The sequence below is a fragment of the Halichoerus grypus genome, chromosome 6, assembly GCF_964656455.1.
Source record: "Halichoerus grypus chromosome 6, mHalGry1.hap1.1, whole genome shotgun sequence".
NCBI classification, from domain to species: Eukaryota; Metazoa; Chordata; class Mammalia; order Carnivora; family Phocidae; genus Halichoerus; species Halichoerus grypus.
Genome location: NC_135717.1, coordinates 41,195,760 through 41,220,847, shown reverse-complemented (window position 1 = coordinate 41,220,847; position 25,088 = coordinate 41,195,760). Strand labels below are relative to the sequence as shown.

The 25,088-nt window shown below is 46.7% G+C and overlaps 1 protein-coding gene across 5 annotated transcripts in view; it reads left to right on the top strand.

The window, feature by feature from the left end:
• Positions 1–25,088, top strand: part of DIP2C (disco interacting protein 2 homolog C) — a 396,828-nt gene that overhangs the window by 256,351 nt on the left and 115,389 nt on the right. For all 5 annotated transcript variants that reach the window (XM_036097398.2, XM_036097402.2, XM_036097401.2 and 2 more), the window contains 5 exons: positions 3,659–3,793; positions 5,192–5,311; positions 6,342–6,539; positions 16,150–16,241; positions 22,228–22,338. In XM_036097398.2, coding sequence (XP_035953291.1) covers positions 3,659–3,793; positions 5,192–5,311; positions 6,342–6,539; positions 16,150–16,241; positions 22,228–22,338 — 656 coding nt within the window. The remainder of the gene's footprint in view (positions 1–3,658; positions 3,794–5,191; positions 5,312–6,341; positions 6,540–16,149; positions 16,242–22,227; positions 22,339–25,088) is intronic.

Genomic DNA, 25,088 nt, shown 5'->3' with positions numbered 1-25,088 from the left:
GCGATCCTCCTGAAGTCACCCCTGACTCAGAACTTTGGCCGGAGAAATGTTGGTGCATAGAACCACCTAGCCCTGTTGCAACCACCTCTAGCGGCGGTCTGTGGATGGTCCGCCTGAAATGTGAAAGGCCAGTGTGGATCACCGCCAGCAGTAACGGGTTAGGCCGATGGCTGGTGAGACTCGGGGCAGGTCCTCTCTCCGGATCGGCTGTGCTGAGGGTGGACCCGAGCAGGGAGCCGTCAGGCACAGGCCCCCGCAGAGCGGATGTTCTGACCCCTCCGAGGCCAGCTCCTTCCAAGAAGGTCACGTCTGGCTCACCTCCATGACTCCATCGAGGAGCCTGCTTTTCCACCCCCACGGGGAAGGTGTGCGAGCCAGAGCAGCTGGGCACGCAGGGTGGTCTGGGGGGTAACAGGGAGCCCATTTCCCGCTTCCTCGTCAGTGCTAACGGAGGTCCAGGTGACTGCAGGGACTCGGGGTGTGGGGCATTCTGCATGAGCGAAGCTCGGGTTCCCCTGAACGCATTGCTTGTGACCCGCATCCGTCAGTGGGCCACGAGCACATGCTTTCTACATGTAAAAGCCGGATTTCCTACTGTTCCCTCAGAAGTTATTTGGGGACTGAGCAGTAACTAACACGGCTTTAAAGTGGAATCTGTCACCACTTACCCTAGGTATCCCCACCATACAGTCAGAATTAAAGCTGCTTTTCAGCCGGTGTTGGAATATCTGTGGTTGTCGAAGTGTTGCTTTATTTATTCTGTGTTCATTCATTCTTCAGACCGTTTCTCCAACATGGGCTGAGCGCTGATGCCGTGGGCTGGTTGGAGTCACTTCAGTGTCTGAGTAGGACCCGGGGAGCCACACGGAGCTGGAGACTTAGGTCAGGAAGCAGGGGGTTTCCAGGTTCAGCCAGGAGACCAGCCTGCACCCTGAGATAGTCTTGGCCAGAAACCGCTGTCCAGGTGGGGTGGAGACCAGGGCATTGCTGGCAAGAACACCCAGGGGGTGTCCGAGAAGTGAGCTGGACCCCTGCTACCCAGTCATAAGGGCGGCTGAACTGCGCCCCCTCCCGCCTCCCTCCCCACACCTGTGCCATCTTGAGTTGCAGATTCTGGAGGAACCATCAGCTGCTGGGAGCAAAGTCATATAGCATCAATGACACAAGACCCACCTGTGGGGGCAGCTCTGGGGGGTTCTCAGTGGAGGAGGTGACCCTTAACAGGTGGCTGGAGGGTAGCCACCATTTTTTTCTTGATTTTAAAAGGACCGGGAACTGATACAAGAACCAGTGTGCTCACTTGCTCAGAAAATACATACTGGCCCTGAGGATGTCAAGGTGCTCCTGGCACACGTGACCATCCGTGGCTTACGCCGGGAGCTGATGAGCAGGTGCTCCTGCCGCACGTGGCCGTCCGTGGCTCACGTCGGGAGCTGATGAGCAGGTGCTCCTGGCACACGTGGCTGTCCGTGGCTCACACCGGGAGCTGATGAGCATTACAGCCCTTTGAGCCGTGCCTCCAGCCTGAGTCCACTGTTCTTGCCCATCAACAAGTGTTTCTTGAGCATCTGTTACACGTGAGCTTCCTTCAGAGTTGAATACGTGGAGTCCCGATCTTCATCAGAACAGGGCATGGCGTGTCTCGCAGCGGCACTGGCCTCTGGCGCCCCAACAGAAGCCAGCGGTGAGGGGAGCAACCCCACAGTGGAGGGGAGGGGACACACACACATCAGTAAATTTGGAAGGCACTTTGAGGTCCCCCAGCTGTCACTGTTACCATTTTTCCACCACCAGATGTATCAGAATCATTCTTCCCCCAGCGTCAGAGCAGAGCATTCCCAGCACAAACCCCAGTGGGCAGCCACCGGTGACGCGGCCACGGCGTAACCAAAACACAAGTGAATCTGAATAAATCCACAGCGCCGTGAGCTCCCATTTCAGCTGCCTTGTTACAGTGGTGGGCTGATGTCTTGCTCACGATGCATCTCCATCTGCTGTGTCTTCACGTGAAGTAGGAGACCCCAGCAGGTGCACCACTTAGCCACAGAGAAGCAGGTCATGTTTCTCTGTGGAGTGAAGCACGTGTGGCAGAAGCATGAGTAGGGCTGACGAAGAGGGTGGAAACCGAGTCTCAGACATGGAAGAGAGACCCCAGCCGTGTGTCCCTTGGTGACCGGACAGAGCGGCCTCCCTTGCCCTTGTCCTTCCTGAGCTGAGGTCGAGGAAATTGCCCTCGTGGGGTGTGAGTCCACTCAAGCCGCTCTCACCGAACACCCGGGCTGGGGCTTAAACAACAGAGCTTCTCATTCCACGTCCTGGGGGCTGGGAGCCCGAGGTGCAGGCGTGCGCAGGGCTGGGGTCTCCCAAGGCTTCTGTCCTGGGCGTGCAGACACCATCCCTCCCTGGGTCCTCACGTGGCCGTCGCTCTGCACATGTCTGTGTCCCGATCTCCTTATGAGGACCCCAGTTACATGGGGTTAGGGTGGCCCTAGTGACCTCTGCACAGACCCGTCTGAGGTCCTGGGGGTGAGGACTTGCACGGGTGACCTGTGAGGGGACACAGCGTGGCTCACACCAGGGCAGATACACAGGGAACCCAGCCATCTGCTGAGGGCCTACGGCTAGGACTCTTGGTGCTCCCATGTGCTGCACGGAGACCCTGGGGGAGACCCCGCAGCTGCTGCTGCAGGGGTTCTGCTCCCGCCTCGCTCACACCGTGCTGCGGCCGCAGTCTCTCCTGTAGCGGACGTCTCTGCACCCAACAGTAGCATTGCTCGGGTGCTTACGTATATCGACCGCCTTAAGGTTGGTGCCGTCGTTATGATCTGCGTCTTACAGAAAAGGAAGCCGAAGCACAGACAGGTGAGTAACAGGTCGTGGGGGAGCAACTATGAGCAGGAGACCGGGCACCAAACCGGGGGACGCTGGCAGCCCCAGCCCCCGTGTGTGTCCATGTGCCCGCTGGGTCTGGTGCCTGGGACCATGCAGGCACGGCTCGCTGCGTGGGATACGGCACTGATACACATATAGACACGTGTTTGGAATGGTCACTTAGTATCATGTGTGCTAAAACAAATAGAACAGCTCACAGCTCTTGAATGCTTACCCTCCGTCACAAAATGTGCTAAGAGCCTTACGTATGTTTCATTCATTTACTGCACCCTGCAGGGGACTGGCCATGTTAGTCCCGTTTGGGGAGGAGGACACTGAGGCACGAGAGGCTAAGACGCTCCCCACAAGTTGGGGGGACACGCAGAGCCAGGATGCAGACCCCAGAATCTACCTGCAGAGCTTGAGCTCTTTGCTGCCTCTGTTACAACAAATGAGAAAATTACTCTTTTATGAACAAATGCATAACTTACAATGTCTCTGTTTCCACAGGCAGTTTGAGAACATTATTTTAGTTAACGCACTGCAGTGATTCATCGATGTGGCTCCCGCTGTAATTTTATGTCGGGAGGGGTACCAACCTTGGTTCCGTTTTCAGCAGTGTATGTTACCTTAAAGATAATCCTTATGCCGAGACTTGCAGTGGACATGGACTGAGACTCTTGGTCTTCTCTTGGGACATGGCAGCTTGTGAAACCCCATGGCTCACTTACCCTTCAGAATAACTCGGTTGTGATGATCAGAAAACTTGTGATTTGCTTCTTTCTAGAAAATCACTCTGCACCTCCTGACGTGACCACTTACACCTCAGAACACCCAATACAAGTAGAAAGGCCGCAGGGCTCGACGACATCGCGGACGGCACCCAAGTACGGCAACGCGGAGCTCATGGAGACGGGCGACGGTAGGTCTCCTGGGGTCGCGGTGACTCCTTTGTAAACCCCATCCCTGCAACCTGCCCTTCCATGCGCAGGGGCGGAGGTTTCCTGTGGGTACACAGTGGACTGTGATCTGTCACGTAGTTCCCATGGAAGGTGGCATGGACACAAGAAATGCAAAGTATCTCCACATGTTTCCATGTCGGAAAAAACATCAGTGTGGTGGGAATTTAGTCTTGAGAAGAAGCAGATGTTTTATAAGATTTTGATGTGCTTGCTACTTGTTAACAAATGTTGGTTCAGCAATTAAGAAATTAGCGTGGAAGTGTTAAGACCGTGAGTGGTTGGCAGAAGGGCAGCGTGAAGTTAAATGTAAAACAGAACAATCGGCAGGTACGGGCTAGTGTGGTGCTTTAGACTGCGGAAGATGTGACTTTCGTGAAGATGGTCAGCATGGCCGTGCTGTGCCGTCCGTCCCACCGGGCACGTGTCCCTCATCACGGTCCGCGAGCCGCCCCTGTTTGCAGCATGACTGCTCTGCCCGGAAGACGTGGTTGTCTGCGTGTCTGAGCACCTTTCCGCGGAATGAGACGTGTCTGCAGAGGACACACTTCTCCCCCTTGAGGATGTCAGCACCCTGGCGCTCCTTGTAGTCATTAACTTGGGTTGTTCATGCCTTTTTCAACAATCATGTCATTTATTCAGTTCTCAAAATGATGTCATTCGTTGTTATAAATAAGAGCTATATTGTTATAAAATGGAATTTGTACACAGGAAGAGATGCTACAGGCTCGTATTCTGTGTTATGCAAAAAACTGAATTTAGAGTGCATTTAAATTGTGCTCCGGGATGCATTGTCTAAACATGCACTCGTGGGTGGGACTGAAAGACACGTAGGAGGGCGCTGGGTACCCGTGAGGAGAGAGGACGGACCTCGAGTGCCCGCACTTTTGTCAGGAGGTGCAGGGACAGCGCCTGACAGGGGCCTGCCGTCCCCCTGAATTTGACGTGTCTGGCAGACTGCTCTGGCCCCACAGGGGAGCGCCAGTGGTCTCAGGCCTCGGGGCCTCGGGGAGGGTCTCCCTGCTGCGTGGGGTCTCCGACCCCCGTTGGAGCGGGAACCTGAGTCTGTGAATGAAGAGGGACAGACCTGTTTCAGGAACGGGAGGTGGGACGGGGCCAGCCTGAGTCTGACACCCCTCCCACCACCACGAAGGATGACGGATAGAGTGGTCATGGAGCGTCATTCCTGGGGCCCCTGCAGCCCCCGGGGCCTGCTGTCCTCCCAGGGGCAAGCTCTCGCAGTGTGGGGTGTCCTGGGCGGCACTCGAGGTGGGGCCCCGGCACCAGCGTCACAGTCGCTTGGTCCGCGGGTGAGGTGCTGACCGTCCCTTCATCAGGCCATCCGTGGTTCTGTCTTCCAGGGGTGCCCGTAAGTAGCCGGGTGTCGGCGAAAATCCAACAGCTTGTCAACACCCTCAAGCGACCGAAGCGGCCGCCGTTACGGGAGTTCTTTGTCGATGACTTTGAAGAACTGCTGGAAGGTGACAGGCCCTTTGCCACCCCGTTCTCCCCGTGTCCGCGTGACCCCACAGACCGTCGTGGCGGGCCCCGTTAAGATCAGCAGTCTCGACATTCCCCGGAAGACAGGACTCTTATCTGGAGACTGTGGGCCCTGTTCCCCGCCCGCAGACAGGCCGAGTGCAGGCGGGCCAGGTAGACCCCCAAGGCACGCGTGTGCGGGGCCCTCACACACTGGGATGTCGCCCCGTGAGCCGGGCCTCCGTCAGGCCGCACAGCGAGATGTGGCTCCCGGCCACGCGCTCTCTCTGAGGAACGCGGACTGGGTGTGTGGGCGTGTGGCTGGCTCCTTCTCCTGCCCTCTGTACACGTTCACGAGCCTTTGAACATAAAGTCAAGACAAAGTCATGCTTGCCACGTCCAACCCAGACCCTTTGTACCACAAGTAAGACACAGCCGAATGTCTAGCCAGCAGGTGGAGAGTGTCAGTCACAAACGGGGAGGGGGAGAAGCCTTCTGCAGTTGCTCACCTCAGCAGAAGAGTCGTAATGCAATTTATCATTGCTTTATGGGGCACTTATTTTCGTTTTACTCTAGAAAACGTGCTCTGTGCTAGTTATTCAGAGTATGCGTTGCAAATTCACATTTACATGTCAGTGTTTAAGGCAATACGGTTTAGCAGGATTTGAGCTCTGGAGTCCAGAATCACGAGTGTTGATCAATAATTAATATTTTAAACAGAGCCTTTGCTATTCCCGACTCCAAGCGTGTTAAAATACCCAGTGCCTGCGTCCGTTTACAGATGCACTCAGGTCTCCCTCTGTTCACCATCCCAGTATTGTCTTGGACAGCATAAGAATTCAGTGCTTCCTCTCTATCCCTGAGGCCAGTATGTGCGTCCTGGCTCTGATTCTAGAAAAGCGTGCATGCATGCTTTCTGTCCACTAGTAAATTGGTGTCAGTGTCCTACTCTCTTTAAAAAGAAGAAAAAAGGTGATTGCGCTGATAGGGATGTTCTTTTCTTGAAAACTCTTTGTGTTTGAATACACGTAGTTCAACAACCAGATCCGAACCAGCCCAAGCCAGAGGGAGCACAGATGTTGGCCATGCGCGGGGAGCAGCTGGGAGTGGTCACCAACTGGCCCCCGTCCCTGGAAGCCGCGTTGCAGCGATGGGGGACCATCTCCCCGAAGGCCCCGTGCTTGACCACGATGGACACGAACGGGAAGCCCCTGTACATCCTCACTTACGGTAATTCTCTGCGCTTCCTTCACTGTCCTCTGGGCCCAGCGGCCACTTTCAGGCCGGCTGACCCCTTGCACCCCCTTCCACGTCCGGCACACACACAAATGGGACTCTGGAAGGAAATGTTTTAGGAAAGTATTTAGTTTGAATATGGAAAGTTATTACTTGCTAAATGTTCCCTGAGTAAAAGCCAGAGATGGGTACAAGAAATCAGTGGGTCACAACCCTAACGAGATGTTGGATTTTACGTCTGGGAATGTGTCTGATATTCTCAAAAGTCGTGCCTTCAGGAATGATGGGCAGTTAAAGAATTCGTGTCTAAACCCTGTGACATGGACCCCTCGGAAAAGACCATGTCTTTCCAAAGTGATTATGCGAAAAAGCAAGAGAAACAGGCTTTTCTGTAGTTCTTCATTCAGCACAATTACTGGAATCTCTACACTTCTGGAAATAGTCGACTGTCCCTGGGCAAGGGGCCGTGGAGAAAGCACATTGTCAGGTTGGTTTGCAAAGAAACCCGCTGGTAACTAAAAGACCAAAACGGCTCGTGTTACATCTGCCTGTGTGAGATGAGATGACCTTTGTCTAGATCTCAGTTTTGTTTTTGTAACCGGAGCATGCTCGTACCGGCAGTAGGAACGACACGGATTTCTGCCTTGGCAGAGTCCAGCTCAAGAAGCAGATGTTACATTAAATGATGCAGAGCCAGCCTTTCGGGTGCTGGGCCCCGGGCGGTACCAGCCCAGACTGAGTCATTACCCCGCGCCTCCCCGGCAGAGATGGGTTGTGAGGTTCAGGAGCATGCATCTCATAGCTTCATCATTTTAGGGCATGTTTGGGTAGTTCTTTTTTTTAAGATTTTATTTATTTATTTGAGGGAAAGGGAGAGAGCACAAGCAGGGGGAGCGGCAGAGGGAGAGGGAGAAGCAGGCCCCCTGTTGAGCAGGGAGCCCGATGTGGGGCTCGATCCCAGGACCCTGGGATCATGACCTGAGCCGAAGTCAGACGCCAACCGACTGAGCCACCCAGGTGCCCCACTTTGGGGTAATTCTAAGTGGATAAAGAGCATTTCACCCAGGATGAGGCATAAGCTTGATTTTTTCATTATACTCTTTGGAGATAGGTTTTATTCAGTGAAGTAGATGAAGATTTCCTTTGTGACCCTCATCCCTTGCCAGATGCAGCCTGGGAGCTGGTGTGTAGTTGGGGTAGCTGCTTCTTATCTGAATCCTCCGCAGGCTCGCCTGCCACATACGGGGACTCTCGGACCCGCCTGTACGCACACACAGCGGCACTCACCTGTCAGCCCACGAGCGTTCAGTGGGGTGTGGCTCGGTGCCACAGCAGGTCATCAAAGATGAGACATGATTCCCCAGGCTGAGATCTAGATCAGAAGGACAGCCCTCGACTGAGGGAGCGCTGACTTTCCCTTCCTGCAAGGTTACTAGGAACCGAAGTGTAAGATGCAGACCGAAAGTTATCTGTGAAAATTTGGGACATGTTGTCTACACCCAGGCATCACAACTCCTGCATTTAAATCATCTATATTTTATTGCATTTTACTCTTCTAGATTAGGCATATGCTCTGGGTCAACCTTGGTTTTTACTTGTTAAAGGAATGTAAGAAAGCAATGCATTTCCAAAAAGCAGATAATAGTTTATCAGGCTGTAAAAGGGAAGTGTTGGCTAATATAAGAAAAAGTGTGGAAAAGTGCTTTATATATATTTCAGTGCTTTATAGAAACACTGAAATAGATGAACCTATAATGATTGGGTGTTGCTGCAAAGACGCAGAGAGAAGTTCACTGAATAAGATTATTCTAATACCACGTAGCTCCAGACGATTTTCAGTATTGCAGTTCACCATCAGCTCTCAAGTTCAGCTTCCTGCACAGCCCCGGGTAGCAGAACTCCCAGATGAGAAACTTGGGATCTTTGACAGGAAATACACATGGTGGGTGAAGGTTGTCAACAACCCTGTAGAAACATCTTCTGTTCTCCATTTACCAATATAAATAATATGCACACTGAGGAGAACCAGGGCATTTCATCATCTTCAATTAATAAAAATAAATCATGCTAAGGAACTCCTTTCCTTCCATCATGATTCTCTGCTTCGTCCCGTTCTCGACGAGATACCTGCAAGTTCATTCTGCTTTGCTGCAGTATGCTTTTACTACCAGGCAGCCTCCCCCCTCCCCACCCCTCCCTCCCTCTTTTTTCTTCCTTCTTCCTTCCTTTTATGATCTATGACTTGGCTTTTGCTCCAGATCTTTTGGAACATTTAGATGCTTGAGCTCCAACAGCACTGGGGAGCCTTTCTCTGTCTTTTTGTGTTTTGCGTTGTTGGTGATGAGTTTCTCGGACTGTCTCTGCAGTGTGTAGGCGTCCTAGCTGCTGGGCGGCGTGTGAGGTCTGACAACCCTTCCTCACCCACCTGCCACCGTCCTCAGAACTACACTCTTCTTACAGGTGGATGCTCCTCACAGAAATCCAACTGAAATTAAATATGTAATAAGACAGTGCGTACGTCCTGTCCACATCTCTCTTCTTTTCTGTATGCACACAACTATCTTAGGGTCTCAGTATCTGTTTTCCCAGTTCAACTTGCCAAAATCTGTTGGAACTTCATGTCCAATTCCCATGTTTCAAATAGACAACACAGTATGTTTTTTAACTAGTGTTTACCACAGTCACCATCCTATACGTTACACCTCATGACTTATTTTATAACTGGAGGTTTGTACCTTTGCCCCCCTTCACCCATTTCTCCCTCCCGTCCCCCACCTCTGGAAGAGCCCATCTGTTCTCTGTGTCTGTGAGCTTGGTTTCTAGAGTCTACAAATAAGTGAGATCATAAGGTATTTGTTTTTCTCTGTCTTACCTCTTTCACTTAGCATAATGCCTTCAAGTCCATCCGTGGTCTCACACATGGAGAGATTTCATTCCTTATTATGGCTGAGTAGTATTCCATTGTATACATATACCACATGCCCTTTATCCACCCACCCCTTGATGGACACTTGGGTTGCTTCCATATCTTGGCTAGTGTAAATAATGCTGCAGTGAACAGGGGGTGCAGATATCTTTTTAAGTTAGTGTTTTTATTTGCTTTGGATAAATACCTAGAAGTGGGATTGCTAGATCACAGGGTACTTCTATTTTTAAGTTCTTGAGGAACCTCCATACTGTTTTCCAGAGTGGCTGCACCAGTTTGCATTCCCACCGACAGTGCACGAGGTTCCCCTTTCCCCACATCTTCACCTGCATTTGTTATCTCTTGTCTTTTTGATACCAGCCGTTCTGACAGGTGTGAGGTGGTCTCTCAGTGATTTTGATATAATCTGCCTGATGATAAGTGATGTTGAGCATCTCTTCATATGCCTCTTGGCCATCTGGATGCCTTCTTTGTAAAAATGTCTATTCAGTCCCTCTGCCCATTTTAAATCAGATTGTTTTTTTGCTATTGAGTTGTAGGAGTTCTTTATATATTTTAGATATTAAACCCTTATTGGACAAATAATTTGCAAATATCTGTAATTTGCTTTTTCATTGTCCTGATTGTTTCCTTTGCTGTGCAAAAGCTTTTTAGTTTAATGTGGTCCCACTTGCTTATTTTTGCTTTTGGTGTCAGATCCAAAAAAAATCACTAAGACTGATACTGAGTAGCTTAGCATCTGTGTTTTCTTCTAGGAGTTTTATGGTTTCAAGTCTTCAAGTTTTTCATTCATTTTGAGTTAATTTTTATGTATGGTGTAAGATAGTGGTTTAGTTTCCTTCTGGTACATGTGGCCGTCCAGTTTTCCCACTGCCATTTATTTTTATTGAAGGGACTCCTTTTCCCCCATTGTGTATTCTTGCCTCCTTAATTGACCATATAAGAATGGGTTTATTTCTGGGCTCTCTGTTCCACTCATCTGTCTGTTTAATGCCAATACCACACTGTTTTAATTACCTTGGCTTTGTAATATAGTCCAAAATCAAGGAGCCGGGTGCCCCAAGCTTTGCTGTTCTTACTCAAGATTGTTTCGGCTTTTTGGGGTCTTTTGTGGTCCTGTACAAATGTTAAAATTCTTTGTTCTAGTTCTGTGAAAAATGCCATAGGAATTTTGATATCGATGGCACTGAATCTGTAGATTGCTTTGGGTGATATGGACATTTAACAATATTATTTCTCCCAGTCCATGAGCATGGGATATCTTCACATTTATTCCTGTCTTCCTCAACTTCTTTCATCAATGTCATATCATTTTCAGTGTATACATCTTTCCCCTCCTTGGTTAAAATTATTCCTAGCTATTTTATTCTTTTTGATGCAACTATAAATGTTTTCTTAATTTCTCTGATAGTTCACTGTATACAATTTTTGTATATTGATTTTGCACTCTGCAGCTTTATTCAATTCATTGATTAGGTGTAACAGTTTGGTTGTGGGTTTTTTGGTTTTGTTTGGTTTGGTTTTGGTTTTGGTGGCATCTTTAGGATTTTCTATATATAAAATTATGTAATCCTGGGCACCTAGGTGGCTCAGTTGTTAAGTGTCTGCCTTCAGCTTAAGTCATGATCCCAGGATCCTGGGATTGAGCCCCGCATCAGGCTCCCTGCTTGTCAGGAAGCCTGCTTCTCCCTCTCCCACTCCCCCTGCTTGTGTTCCCTCTCTCGCTGTGTCTCTCTGTGTCAAATAAACAAATAAAATCTTTAAAAAAAATAAAATAAAATTACATAATCCTCAAAGAGAGACAGTTTTACTTTTTCCTTTCCAATATAGATACCTTTTATGTCTTTTTCTTGCCTAATTATTCTGGCTAGGACTTCCAATACTATGTTGAATAAAAGTGGTGAGATTGGGCATCCTTGTCTTGTTCCTGGTTTCAGAGTATATTAGCTGTGGGTTTGTAATATACGGCCTTTATTATACTGAGGTATGTTCCCTCTATATTCACTTTGTTGAGAGTTTCTCATCAAAAAAGATGTTGAATTTTGTTAAATGGTTTTTCTGCATGTATGGACATAGGATTTTTATTCGTTTTGTTAACGTGATGTATCATGTTGATTGATTTGTCAATGTTGGACCATCCATGTGTCCCTGGAATAAATCCCTCTCGATCATGATATGTGATCCTTTTAATGTATTGTTGAATTCGGTTTGCTAGTATTTTGTTGAAGAATTTTGCATCTATACGTATCAAGAATATGGGCCTGGGTTTTTGTTTGTTTGTTTATTTGTTTTTTGGGTTTTTTTTTTTTTCTTTTGTGGTGTCCTTGTTTGGTTTTGGTATCAGGGTAATGCTGCCTTCATAAAATGAGTTTGGAATCGTTCCCTTCTCTCACTTTTTTTTTTTTTTTTGAAGAGTTTGAGGAGGATAGGTATTAAATCTTTGACTGTTAGAATTCACCAGGAAAGCCATCTGTTTGTGGACTTCTATTTGTAGGGAGGTTTTTAATTACTGATTAAATCTCCTTACTAGTAATCGTTCTATTCAGATTTTATGTTTCCTCATGGTTCATTGTTGGAAGATTATAGGTTTCTGGGATTTATTCATTTCTTCTAGCTTGTCCGGTGTGTTGACATAGAACTGTTCATGGTAGTCTCTTGTGATCCTTTGTATTTCTGTGGTGTCCGTTGTAACTTCTCTTTCATTTCTGATTTTGAGTCCACTCTTCTTTTTTCTTGGTGAGTCTAACTAAAGGTTGTCAGTTTTGTTTCTTTTTTCAAAGAACCAGCTCTTGGTTTTGTTGAGCTTTTCTATTGTCTTTCTAGTCTCTATTTCATGTGGCTCTGCTCTGATCTTTGTTATTTCCTTCTTTTAACTAACTTGGATTTCATTTGTTTTTTTCCTACTTCCTACCAACCTTGAGGTGTAAGGTTAGGTGTAAGGTTGTTTATTGGAGATTTTTCTTGTTTCTTGAGGCAGGTCTGTATTGCCAAGTACTTCCATCTTAAATCTACTTTTGCTGCAAATTGTAGGTTTTGGTATGTTGTATTTTCATTTGTCTAAAGGTGTTTTTTTATTTCTTCTTTGATTTCTTTGTTGACCCACTGGTTGCTTAGTAGCATGTTGTTTTATCTCTACATATTTGTGAATTTTCCAGCTTTCTTCTTATAATTGATTTCTAGTTTGTTACCACTATGGGTCAGAAACGATGCTTGATATGATTTCAGTCTTCTTGAATTTATTGAGACTTGTTTTGTGGCCTAATGTGTGATCTGGAGAATGTTCCAGGTGCACTTGAGAATAATGTGCATTCTGTTGCTTATGGATGGAGTGTTCTATATAAATTAAGTCCATCTGGTCTAATGTGTTGTTCAAGGCTACTGTTTCCTTACTGATTTTCTGTCTGGATGATCTATCCATTGATATAAGTGGGGTATTAAAGTTCCCTACTATTATTGTATTGCTGTTAATTTCTCCCTTTAGGGCTATTAATATTTGATTTGTGTATTTAGGTGCTCCTATGTTGGGTATATAAATATTTACAAATGTTATGTCGTCTTAGTGGACTGATCCCTTTATCATTATGTAATTCCCTTCTTTGTCTCTTATTACAGTCTTTGTTATAAATTGTGTTTTGTCTGATATAAGTATTGCTACCCCAGCTTTTTTTTTTTTTTTCCCATTTGCATGGAATATATTTCTGCATCCTTTCACTTTCATCTCTGTGTGTCCTTATATCTGAAATTAGTCTCTTGTAGGCAGCATATCGATTGTTCTTGTTTTTTCCCCTTTGATCCACTCTATGTCTTTTGTTTAGAGAATTTAGTCCTTCTACATTTGAAGTAATTACTGATAAGTAGGTACTTATTGCCATTTTGGTAATTGTTTTCTGGTTGTTTTTCAGTAGGGTCTCTCTGTTTCTTTTTTTCTTTTCCTTTGTGATTTGACGACTTTTTTAGTGTTACCCTTAGATTTCTTTCTCTTTATATTTTGTGGATCTGCCAGAGGTGTTTCCTTGGTGGTTTCCATGACACTTACATGTAACAACTTATTTTTATAACAGTCTATTTTAAGTTCATAACAACTTATGTTCAAGCACAGTCTAAACCTGTACATTTTTACTCCCCCTGCCCACATTTATGTTCTCACATTTTACATCTTTTTTATCTTGTATATCCCTATTTACTACTTTTGTTCTTTAACCTTTATGCTAACTTTATAGAGTCCGCTACCATTCCTATATATTTACCTTCACTGGTGGGATTTATACGTTTATGTGTTTTCTTGTTACTAATTTAGTGCCCTTTCTTTTCAGCTTGAAGAAGTCCCTTTAATGTTTCTTTTAAGTGCGATTTAGTGGTGATGAAGTCTGTTAGCATTTGCTCGTAGGAAAACACTTTATCTGTCCTTCCGCTCTGAATGATCACTTTCCCAGGAACTTTTCTTGGTGGGAATTTTTTTCTTCCTCCTTTATAAATCAGTGAAGAACCGTTGTTATCTCCTTTCACTTAAATCAACAACTTTCTATTTTTATCCTTGAAAAACATCAAGTATATTTCCAGTATTTTGCCAAAAGTGTGTTGCCCATTTCAAGCTCTTAGTTGTAAACTGGCTTTTGTATGAATGTACGATGGCATCAAAGTTAATATTCCAAACTGAGAATGAAGTTGGAACTTTAACAAAACATAATGGTACTAATCGTTGAGTGTAACTGATTTGTTCATATACAGCGCATTGAGTTTTACAATTACAACAAATTGATTGTAATTGTTTATTTAACGATCATTCCCTGATATTGTTCATATTAAAGAAATTTGAAGGCAAAAATATTTGTGTTTTCTTTAGAAGAAAGAGTCATTTAAGTTCCTTTCATTTCTGGAACTGAGTCATTTCTAATAGCTAGTGACTTTTTTTTAAAAAGATTTATTTATTTATCTTAGAGAGCATGAGTGCACCCGTGAGGGTGAGTCAGGGGAGGGGCAAAGGGAGAGGGAGAGAGATAATCCCAGCTGACTCCCTGCTGAGTGCGGCACCCAACCCAGGGCCCGATCCCATAACCCATGAGATCATGATCTGAGCCAAAATCAAGAGTTGGACGCTTAACCAACTGAGCCATCCAGGTGCCCCTAGCTAGTAACTGTTTTTATGGAAAATATATGATCACCCAACAAAGTACCAAATACTAGTAAGATAGCCAGTCTTGAGGACTGCAGTGTTGAGGAGGAGCTAGAGAAGAGGGCAGACGAAACCTTCATATCTGGTAATTATTCTAAGTGCTCAAGAAGAATGCCAAAGCACATAGTGTAATTTTGTGCTTTTTATAAATTGCCTAGGACATAAATGAAACAAACATGTGTTGAACACATGCTATAAACCAGGAATACCCTAGGACTTAGAGAAATCAAGATAAATCATTCTGTGTGTCCCCTAATCGCTAAGGGGGAGACAAGTTGATAAATTTTGTGGTAGATAAATAGTAATAACCCTAATTTGGATTGCTGCAAAATCCAGTGTGAAATAAAACAAATTCAACTTTTTTTTATTCAAAACAAATGTTATAAACAAAAATCTTCTTAATTTAGCTTTTACATTTAAAATAGGAAAAAGATTAAAACAGTGATTTTATTTATGGGAAAGTTAAAGTTGCTCCTAACTGTCGTTATGACACATTAACATGACGTCTCATGTTTTGCCGGCTTCTGAACGCGCCTGGAAGCTCACATCATGAAGGACTTTTATGTGGCTAAGAGCTCATGTTAGATTTCAGAGTCATTTTATTTTGTCTCAGGCTGTGTCCCCACCTGGTCGCATTGAGGGAGTATCCAGCGCTGGGATGGGGGCAGGGACGGGAAAGTTGTGGGTTCTTCAAAGCTGGCCATTCTTTCTTCCGTGTTTTTTTTAACTTATTTTTATTTTTATTTTTTTTAAGATTTTATTTATTTTTTTGACAGAGAGAGAGAGCACAAGTAGGGGAAGTAGACAGAGGGAGAAATAGGCTCCCCACGGAGCAGGGAGCCCGACTTGGGGCTCAATCCCAGACCCCAGGATCATGACCTGAGCTGAAGGCAGACGCTTAACCAACTGAGCCACCCAGGTGTCCCTCGTGGTTTTTTTAAACCCTGCTTTTAATCCTGCTTTGTGGTCCTTTTTTTCCTGGAGTTCAAAACTTCAACTCAGAATACTTAGTACCATCTGTAATTTCCAGCATTCCTCTTCAAAAATCCTGAATCTTGGGGAGGGAGGGGGCAGGCTCTACAAAGTGTGTCCTAAGTGTCCTTTGCATTCGTTACAGTCATGTGAGGCAGGACCTACTAACGGAGGAGATGTGTCATTTTGCATAACTCGAAATCAGCAGTAGGCACTCTTGCTGTGATCCCTGCCCTACTTTACTCCCTAGAAACCTTCCCCTATAGCTTCTGCGATGGTAAATTTTCGGTGGCTTTGCTGGGGCTACTTGCATGTGGAGAGTGTTTGTATTAGTACCTTATTCCAGTGTTAAGGCTTCTCGGATTTTATGAATCAGAGTTGCTGGCTCGTATTTTCCTTCCCAATTCCAGGGACTCAGGATAACTTGAAGACTTAAAATGAACTAGTACTCTCTCTAGTTTAATGTGCACATTGATACATAACTGAAAATGCACGTGTCCACTTACTTGTGTCTTTGTCATTTCTGTTAATAGGCAAACTGTGGACAAGAAGTATGAAGGTTGCTTACAACATTCTGCATAAATTAGGTACAAAGCAAGAACCGATGGTACGACCTGGAGACCGGGTAAGTGCTCTTTACGTTAATACACCTGCAAATACTCGGTCCTGCACAGCAAAGACACCTGCTGTTGGAAGTCCCAGAGTTCAGTGTCTCCTAATGCTAATACTACTAAATCAGGCTTTGTTACATTAACTGTGGATTAGGATTAATTACACAAGATGTCATTGACCTTCACAACAACTCCTTGAGCTCAGCTGGAGTCCTTCTCATGTGTTACCAATGAAGACACTCAGACTGGCGAGGTAACCAGTAAGTGGCTCAGCCAGCGCTCACGTCCATTCCTGTCAGAGCCCTGAGCCTGTACTCCCAGCCACTGTCCTGTTGTCGCTAAGTTTAAACATACTCGTGTCCTCTACCTGGGCAGGCAGGACAGTGATTGTAAACTTTGCTTATGTTCATCAGTGAGCCGGACCGTCTCGGCAGCACGCCACTGGTCCCATTCCTTTCCCCGTGTTAGATTTCTGGACAGAGGTTACTGTCTTTTATTGATAAGCAAATTTTTATTCTTACTTGATAAATTACACAGAGTGGATATTAGTATTTCGATTGCAGTGTTATACCCAGAGCAGTTAATAACCTTGTCCAGCTTTATACCCCAATTTAGGTGTGGGGCTGGGCTTAGAACCACGTTTTCTTGCTTGCGAATGTTGCACCTTTTCCCCATTGGCTGTTTTGTACCTTAGACCCCAACACTGATTTATCCTACCTGTGCCCAAAGAACTCTAATTGAATTTCATAAAAATACCAGTGCTGAGCACCAAACCAACAAGAACACAAGCTGCAATGGACTTAAGATACTATAAAGAAATGGGCCCATTATGAGGAATTTTTTGAAAGATTGCCACAGTCCTTGTGTGGTGGACTGCGATTCTTGACACTTGTTTATTGGACAGGCTTGACCTCTGGCTTTTAAATGTCAGTTATAGGTCTTGCCACTTCCTGATCATAAAGCTTACTACAAAGCAAGTCACCAACACGGTGCAGTACTGACGTAAAGACAGACGTGCAGATGGTGGAGAAGAGCGCCCAGAGAGAAACCCTCGCGTGTGTGGGGGAATGGTTCTCATTAAGGGCGCTAGGACGTGAAACAGGGAAAGGACAGTCTCTTCAACGAATGGTGCTGGGAAACTGGGCACCCACAAGCAGAAGGAGAAAGTGGAACCTTTGTACCATCGAGTAAAAAATTAACTCACAATGGATCAAAGACCTAAGAGCAAAAACTATAAAACTCTTAGAATAAATCATGGGGGAAAGCTTAATCACACAGAATTTGGCAGTCATTTCTTAGATGACACTGAAAACACAGGCAACAAAAATGAAAACATAAATTGGATAGTATCAGAATAACTCCTGTGTGCCACAGGATGGGAGAAAACGTTTCTACAAATCCTGTATCTGGTAAGAGATTAGCATCCAGAATATGTAAACAAAACTCCTACAATTCAGCAACAACCAAAAAAAAAAAGAGGTGAAGCAATGGGCAGAGAACTTGAATAGACATTTCCCCAGAGAAGCGTTTCTGGTGGCCAGCAAGCACCTGAAAAGAAGCTCCGCGTGCCTGCTCATTCGGGGACAAGTACGTTAAAACCCCGGTGATTCAGCACATCCCTTACAGTGGCAAGAATGAAGAAATTGGAACCTCAGCGCTGCCGGTAGGAAGGTCCCCTGGTGCAGCCACTGGGAAACAGTACGGTGGTGCCCTTGGAAATTAACCGCGGAATCACCCCTTGATCCAACGATTTCCCTTCCCTTCCAGAAGAATTGAAAGCAGGGGCTTGAACAGATATTTTACACTAGCATTCAGAGCAGGGTTATTCACAAAACCAGAAGGGGGAAGTAACTCAAGTGTCCGCGGACAGATGAACGGAGAAACAGAATGTGGTGTACACACACAGGAATATCAAGCAGTCTTAAAAAGAAAATAAATTCTGGCACACATTAACCCGTGGGTGGGCCTTGAGGGTTTTATGCTATGTGAAATGAGGCAGCCACAAAGAACAGATATAGGAGGTGCTTAGGGCAGTTAACATCCTGGAGACAGAAGCGAGGTGGCTGTCAGGGGAGGGGGAGGGGCCGGGGGAGGGGGGTGCTGGGGGTTGAGGGGAGGGGCCGGGGGAGCTGAAGGAGGGGCTGGGGGGCTGGAGGCTTCAGTTGAGGAAGATGAGAATTCTGGGGCTGGTTCTGGATGGTGAGGGCTGCACAGCAGGGCAGATATCCTTAATGCCCCCGTGCACTTGGAAATAGTCGAGACGCTCAGCTTTATGTAGATTTACCACAATAAAAAGTCCTGTGTAATTGATATCTCCCTTAGCTCTGATTTGGTGGATAGTCTTAGTCTCTTAGTGCAGTGACTTTGTTAAAAGTTCTTGTGTAGCGTGGCTCCAGACTCTTGAAGTTCCTTGACAATAACAAGGACAAAGTAAAGGACCTCTGTTCAGCTAAGATGTTAGGAGGAATTTGGGGGGCACAGTTTTGATAGAATAAACTGTGTAAGGAGGTTTTTTGGCAAAGGCTGATTTGAACTGTGTGAGGGGAACTACTTTTCTAAATTATCTTAAACAGTATTCATGTGCTTAGCATCTGGCACGTGCATATAGGTACTTTTATTAAATATACGTGACGATAGTAGTCAATTGATCGTAACCTTCTATTGCAATAAACAGAATTTTTTACTCTCTTTCAAAATGACTTTTGAATAAAACATGATTTTCCCCAGAATAATAGCATATTCAGTCTTTGACATAAAACTTTTCAGACATTTTTCACATGGGTGACCTTATTAACATAGTTTGGGGAATTACCTTGGGCTTTTAAAAGGCATTTATAGGGGCGCCTGGGTGGCTCAGTCGTTAAGCGTCTGCCTTCAGCTCAGGTCATGGGTCCTGGGATCGAGTCCCCGTATCGGGGTCCCTGCTCGGCGGGAAGCCTGCTTCTCCCTCTCCCACTCCCCCTGCTTGTGTTCCCTCTCTCACTGTGTCTGTCTCTGTCAAATAAATAAAATCTTAAAAATAAAAAAATAAAATAAAAGGCATTTATATTCCTAAGCTGAATAGGGTTTTGAGAGGTGTAGTGGAAGCTTTGGAAGATACAAAGATGCATCCCGTATGAAGCCTGCCCGCAGGGAGCTTGCGGTATTAAAAAGTATATAGACACATTATTGATAATTAGCTTTTCTATAAATTGCAAAGTGATAAAGGTCCCCAAAAGAGGTGGTAAGAGTTGGAGACGGACTGTCTGGGAAGGGGAGAGAGCGAGCTTTTTCATTCGGGAGGAGCATCTGCGACCTGAGAAGTCTTCCCAGAGAGGAGAAGCAAGTCAGGGGCTGTCGGCCAGGCGGCAGGCGAGTGTGGGAAGGAGCCGGGGCGGGAGAGCGTGTGGTGCGCAAACACAGGACAAGCCGGGTGTCTGCGCAGCCGTCCCGGACGCAGGGAGAGCCGAGCGCGGGCCGAGCAAGAGGAATCGCTTTAAGGAGATGAGACTCAGCAGACGCTGGGATGTGCTTCTGCCTCTTGATCCGTGGCTGCTGCCGTGCCCTGTGGGTGATTAGGTCCAGTGAAATCGCAGAGGAATACGTGGAGCAGTAAGTGAAGGGGAGCTGTGTGGGTTTATCAGAACGAAGCACCTGTACGTGCGCACTGCTCACACTGCTGTCGTTACTTTGATATTGTTGAGAGAGAATAATGAACAATGTTATATTCTGCTTTTATGTACTTTACACTGGCAGTAACATTTCCTCCTATTTAGCACAACCCTGCAAGGTTTATGTAGCATCGTGGGCATGAGCCACAGTGACACAGCTGTGGGGATTTGAAATCCCAGGTCAGGTTGATCTTCATCTGCGCAGAGCTGGGCTGGTAGCTGGCCCTGGATCCCGGAAACAGGACTGGTCTGGTCTGGCAATGTCACCATGTTGCTCTCAGTTCTCTGCTCCTGGTGAGGACGCTGCCTCCCAGACAGGTGCTCCTGGAAGACCAGGAGCCCATATTTACCTGGTCCTCTACGCATAGGTGCAACCGTCAGTTTTGCATGGAAGCTCAGAGTCTTCTGCGGAAGCCTTGCAAACACTTACTTGATGAATGTTGTTGCTGTGCCGGATCCAGATCTAAAAGCATTGCTGTCGCCTCAGCCTGCCAGCTGAAGGCAGAACACCTGAGGCTATGATGGACCTCAGAGACATACAAAGAAACCGTCTTTTTCCTTCTGGAAGGTCCTGCTAATGGTTGCCTGCCCTCTGGCTGGGACAGAGTAAGTCGCTTCTCAGGGTTTCTCAAACACAGTTCATCAGTAGTGCAGAATGGCTTTTACTGGCCTTACAGGGTTATTGATCTTTGATTTCGCCGATTTAATCAACTGCAGGAATGCCATATAGAAAGGAAACCTTCATTCAATCCCAAACTTAATTTTTTTTTTCTGCCAGCTGTGCTGTGTGGCTAAATTTCCAACATGGCCAAATTTAAGATGTGGCCGGTTCTGTTCCCAGCTGCCATCTGAATCCCTTTGTGCCAATTTGCTTATTTAAATATCGAGATAGAACATCTTATCCAGCTGTTCATGGCAAAAATAATGACTTCTAGTTAGGACCTTATTCAAGAAAAAACTGGTTAAGTCCCTGAGTGAGGTGATGCAGAAGTGACCTGTGCACGTTAAATCATGGGGCCTGTGTGCTTATGAACACGCAGCAAGCAGTTGTCTGCAGGGAGGGACAGCAACACAGACGCGGGACCGGCGTGCGGGAGTGACGTGCGTTGGCCCAGGAGCGGGGTTCTGCAGAGCAGAGCGGGGAGTGCAGACAAGACGGCTACGCTTTGTCGCAAGGAGGCTTTCCGAACGAGACGACAGGAAAGGCTGCTCCCTGAGGAGCTGCAGCGGCAGGACAGCAAGTTGGGTCCACAGTAGATGAGCTGCATGGCAGGCACTAGAATGAGCTCCATGCACACTTACGCTGGATGGCGTATTCGTGAAATACTAGGTGCCAACATAAAGGAAAGTTTTGACAAATGTGCATAAAACATTAATGGTGGCGATAAAAATAAAACAGATATTACATCATGTCTTTGCATCAAGTGTGAGAGAGAATGCTATCAGCTATATTTAAAATTCATCCCGATTTTAGGGCACATGTAGAAACACAGGTAAATAGGCAAGGGGAATGAAGTGCTTGATGCGAGGAAGAGTCATTATAAGCCATCCTGTAGAAAAGTCGCTCATCATTAAGACACGCTCAGGGCTATCAGCAGCATATTTTAAAAATCACACTACCCATGGGGATTAAAGTGACCCGGCTTTGATAACGCCGTGCTCACCGCGCCCTCCACTCGTGAGGCCGCGTGGGAAGTCGGAACAAGGGGAGCAGGTGTTCACGGGAGCCTCCTCTGTGAGAGCAGCGCAGGGGGCTGACAGCCAGGCGGGCTAACGTTCACGCCTGCGTGCCATGCACCGGGCCTCACGCTGAGCTCTTACACCTTCTCAGGTGACCTTCCGCACAACAGGAAGGACGCAGGTAGGAAAACTAAGGCCCAGAGGGGTTAATCCTGGCCAGGGACCAGAACAGAGTCCTGTGTGGTCCGCGCACCCCCACCCCCGTGTCAGCCTGCCCTCGTGGGGGGCACACTGGTGAAGGCCACGTGGATGCATGGGGAAGCCCCTGCTGAGCCTGTGAAAATGGTGAGAAATGAGGCAGTGTGTGCACGGTGATGGTTCACTGTGTGTAAAGGTGCACAGTAGGGAAGGCGATGCGCGAACCATCGGGATGGTTGTGTTCTGGGGCAATGTTCTAGATGACTGTCAGTAATGTGTTTGGCTTCCACATACATTAAAGGAAAAGTACATGGTATTTACTAAAATGTATTTTCCAGCACGCACCTAATTTTTGTTGCAATGTCTCTTCTTACTTAGAGCATGAGCCCTGTGGTTTGCGTCCCTCTTCAGTATTTCTGAGAGCCCGTGGCATCAGTTGGATGGTTAATCCCCCTGCTCTGTGTCCGTGCAGGTGGCGCTGGTGTTCCCCAACAATGACCCTGCTGCCTCGATGGTGGCCTTCTACGGCTGCCTGCTGGCCGAAGTTGTCCCCGTGCCCATTGAAGTCCCACTCACGAGAAAGGTAAAGAGCGTGTTGTTACGTTCAAGCCTGTCACCCTGGGGGAGTGTCAGGCTCGGCTGCAGTGGAACGTTCTGTTTTGAGGTCAGCATGCATGGGTGGCTGTTTTTTAAATGGCTTTTCATCTCAGCAGGATGTGGATCGAGAAGCACAGAGATGTTTTTGTTATTTCTGAGGCTCTGTGCGGGTTTTCATCAGCTGTGTCAGTAGAGGGAACAGTCCCTGGCAAGCCCAGCTTGGTGGCAGGATTTAGCATGGGCAGCTTCCCAGAGGTGGAGCTTCTGGGCGATGGTGACAGAGCGCTGATGCGGGCTGTGCAAGACGGTGGTGCAGGAATATGCGGAGCTCACCTCTTCCCCCAGTCACTCCACATCTACAGCTCCATATGAAAAACTCCCTCTAAAAAAAGACCCAAAAACTAGCTGATCAGCTCCTTCGCGTAAAGTGAGGGAGGTAGGAGAGGCAGAGATGCTGTCTCACCGAACACCCCACCCCTGCACTGTGACCCACACGTGGGAGGGATCTCACAAATTTGGAGCCCTCTCCCGAAGTGAGGGGTTCATGCTGAAGTCAGGTGTTCCAATCCCTGGAGCCTGCACCAGGGAGATGAGCCCCCAAAACACCTGCCTTTGGAAACGTCGGGGCTTGTGTCCGGCACACACATGGAGCTCACGCTCAACTCACTTGTCCCAGGGCCCTGTGCAGAAGGAGCGGTTTGAGAAGTGATCACACTATGTGTGAAGAAGATCCATTTGCTAATCTTAGAGCATATGCCAGAGGGACAGGGTTGGGACTGTGTCTGGGGACGGCACAGACCTGCTCCGTTGTTGCCTCTGCTTCTCCCTTGATACTGCCCTAAAGCCAGTGGGTGAGCTGCAGCCCCACACCGTCCTGCAGCCTTGCCAAAGCTGGCAGGTGCACGCCTGGCTCTGGGGGCTTGCATACCTGGGCCCCACAGGACTGTACCACCTGGACAGAGAGTTCCTGACAGATGGCCACCCCAGGGCACTGCACAGACAGCACACTGATGCACGTGCCCAGTCTGTCTGTGATAAAGGGCTATTTACTTGTCCTGGGGCTGCAGCCTAAGGTGCCATTTTCAGGTTTGCCACAGATTTGGAGACTATGGAGGGACTCTCAGGGAACACAGATGGGGGACAACTTCGCACTCTCCCTTGACCTTGCTACAGCTCATTGGCATCTCCCAGAAAGGAGCTACACATGCATCTGGAGCCCTGATGTTTGCAACTATAGCCCGGGAGACCCCTCCAGACGTCCTGGTCCAGAGGCGAGCAGGGTTTATGAGTGTGGTCCCACAGGACTGTATATATTTGCATACATTAAAAGCTGCTGCCTGAGAGCCTGGCTTCCAGTCAGCCTGAAACTGGGTGTTCAACAGGATTCCTCCCTTTGGAACATGGATAGGTCTTGGCACAGCCTCAGCAATGGGAACATATCAGGAATAAATCTGGCTGCTTAGACAATCAGAAAAGTTCAAGAGACATCCAAGGGCAAGGGTGCATGAGAAGATTCATCACTTGCACGGGCCACTCCTTCCAGACTGGGAGAGGTGGCTGCTGCACTTAATACAGAGAGTCAAACAAAACGAAGACATAGAGGACTTTGTTCCAGAAAAAAGAACAAGATAAAACCTTAATGAAAGGGAGCTAAGTAATTTACCTGATAAGTAGTTCAAAGTCATGGTCATAAAGACACTCACTGAACTCCGGAGAAGAACGGATGAACACAGTGAGAACTTCAACAAGGAGATGGCAAACAGAAGGGAATACCAGACAGAAGTCACAGAACTTAAGAATAACATAACTGAACTGAAGAATGCCCTGGAAAGTTCCCATAGATGAAGCAGAAGAAAGCATCAGCTCTCAAGAAGACAGGACAGTAGACCTCACACAGAGGAGCAAAAAGAAACAAAAACAATTTATTTTAAGTTAAGATAGCTTGAGGAACAATATCAAGTGCAACAGCATTCACATTAGGGAGTCTCAGAAGGAGGGGAAAGAGAGAAAGGGGCAGAAAATGTAATTGAAGAAATAATAGCAGAAACATCTCTAACCTAGGGAAAGAAACAGATATCCAGGTCCAGGGAGCCTGGAGAGCTGACAGTAAGATGAATCCAAAAAATTCACAGCAAGACACATTATAATTAAAGTGTCAAACGTTAATGAGAGAATCGTAAAAGCAGCAGGAGAAAAACAGCTTGTTACATACAAGGAAACTACTAAGACTCTCAACAGATTTTTCGGCAGAAACCTTGAGGGCCAGAAGAGAGCAGCAGGATATATTCAAAGTCCTGAAAAGAAAACCTACAACAAAGGCTACTCTGCCCAGCAAGGCTGTCAATCAGAATTGAAGGAGGGATAGTTTTCCAGACAAGCAAAACCTGAAGGAGTTCGTCACCACTAAACAGGCCCTATGAGAAATGTTAAGGGACTTCTTTAAGCTGAAGAGAGAGGGCATTGATTAATAACAAGGAAATAAATGAGAGTATAAATCTTACTGGTAAAGGTCAATGTAGGGTAAGTTAATGGATTAATTACTTAATACAACTAAAACTAGAATGAAGGTTAAAAAGACAAAAGTAGTAAAAATCATGAAAACCACAATACTTAGTTAAGGGATACACAAAGTAAAAAGATGTAAGTGTAATATCAAAACATTAAATATGGGGAGGGCAGGTAAACTCAGTTTTAGAGTATGTTCAAACTTAAGTTGCTATCAGATTAAAATAGACT